Here is a 1,063-nt window from a genome sequence, read left to right on the forward strand (position 1 = left end):
GCATCCGAGGAGCAGGAAAATCGACGTTTCGGGCAAAAGCCCTTCATCAGGAATACAGGCATTTGCCCGGGACGTCGATTTTGCTGCTCCTCGGATGCTGCCTGAACTGCTGTGCTCTTCCAGCACCACTAATCCAGAAGCAAGCCCAGTCTGTCCAACCTTTCCCCATCAAACAACCCCCTCCTTCCAGGGTTGAGTGCAGTAAACACCCTCTGAACTGCATCCAATACATCCTTCCTTTTTAAATACAGAGACCAAAACTGCACCACAGTCTTTGAGATGTGATTACACCAATGCCCTGGATACATTCCCTCCTTACTTTTATGTTCCGTTCCTCTCCTAATAAAGTTATTAATCATCAGGACCATGACCCTTCCTGATGAGATGCTGTACCTGCACACACTGACTCTCTGCAACTCTTGCACCCTCTGTCCAACTCAGAATTCTGCAGTCGTTCTCTGTTTCAATCATCCGTTTTCTCATTTACACTGCCAATTCTTGCTTTTATTCTGATGGCGGCCAGACCTTTATCCAGCTTCGTTCCCGGTAATCGTAGAATCCTGGGCTTGGTACCGCACAGGGAGAGTTTGGCCCATTGTGTCTGTGCTAGTAGGTGATCAATGCTCAACTCTTTTTTTTTCTGCTCTTCAAGCAGTGGCTGTGCTCACTAGCACATGGAATTTGGTTTCAGTGTGATTTTATTGTCGCATGTACTCAAAGGCAAAAGTACAGGGGTACAGTGAAAACTCTAATGTCACCACACCAGGCACCATCTTAGCTAGAAAGGAATGGCAGATGGAGTTTAATTTAGATAAATGTGAGGTGTTGTGTTTTAGAAAGGCAAATCAGGGCAGGTTTTATACACTTAACCATTTGGATACAAAACTGGCTCAAAGGTAGAAGACAGAGGGTGGTGATGGAGGGTTGTTTTTCAGACTGGAGGCCTGTGACCAGTGGAGTGCCACAAGGATCGGTGCTGGGCCCTCTACTTTTCATCATTTATATAAATGATTTGGATGTGAGCATAAGAGGTACAGTTAGTAAGTTTGCAGGTGACACCAAA

The 1,063-nt window shown here is 45.7% G+C and overlaps 1 protein-coding gene across 1 annotated transcript in view; it reads left to right on the forward strand.

Moving 5' to 3' along the window:
* The first annotated feature begins 512 nt into the window (after positions 1-512).
* LOC122542681 (putative Kunitz-type serine protease inhibitor) overlaps positions 513-1,063 on the forward strand; it is a 26,631-nt gene continuing 26,080 nt past the window's right edge. The window contains exon 1 of the mRNA XM_043680658.1: positions 513-569. Within this exon, the coding sequence (XP_043536593.1) occupies positions 513-569 (57 nt within the window). The remainder of the gene's footprint in view (positions 570-1,063) is intronic.

Source organism: Chiloscyllium plagiosum, chromosome 41 (genome assembly GCF_004010195.1).
Source record: "Chiloscyllium plagiosum isolate BGI_BamShark_2017 chromosome 41, ASM401019v2, whole genome shotgun sequence".
NCBI lineage: Eukaryota > Metazoa > Chordata > Chondrichthyes > Orectolobiformes > Hemiscylliidae > Chiloscyllium > Chiloscyllium plagiosum.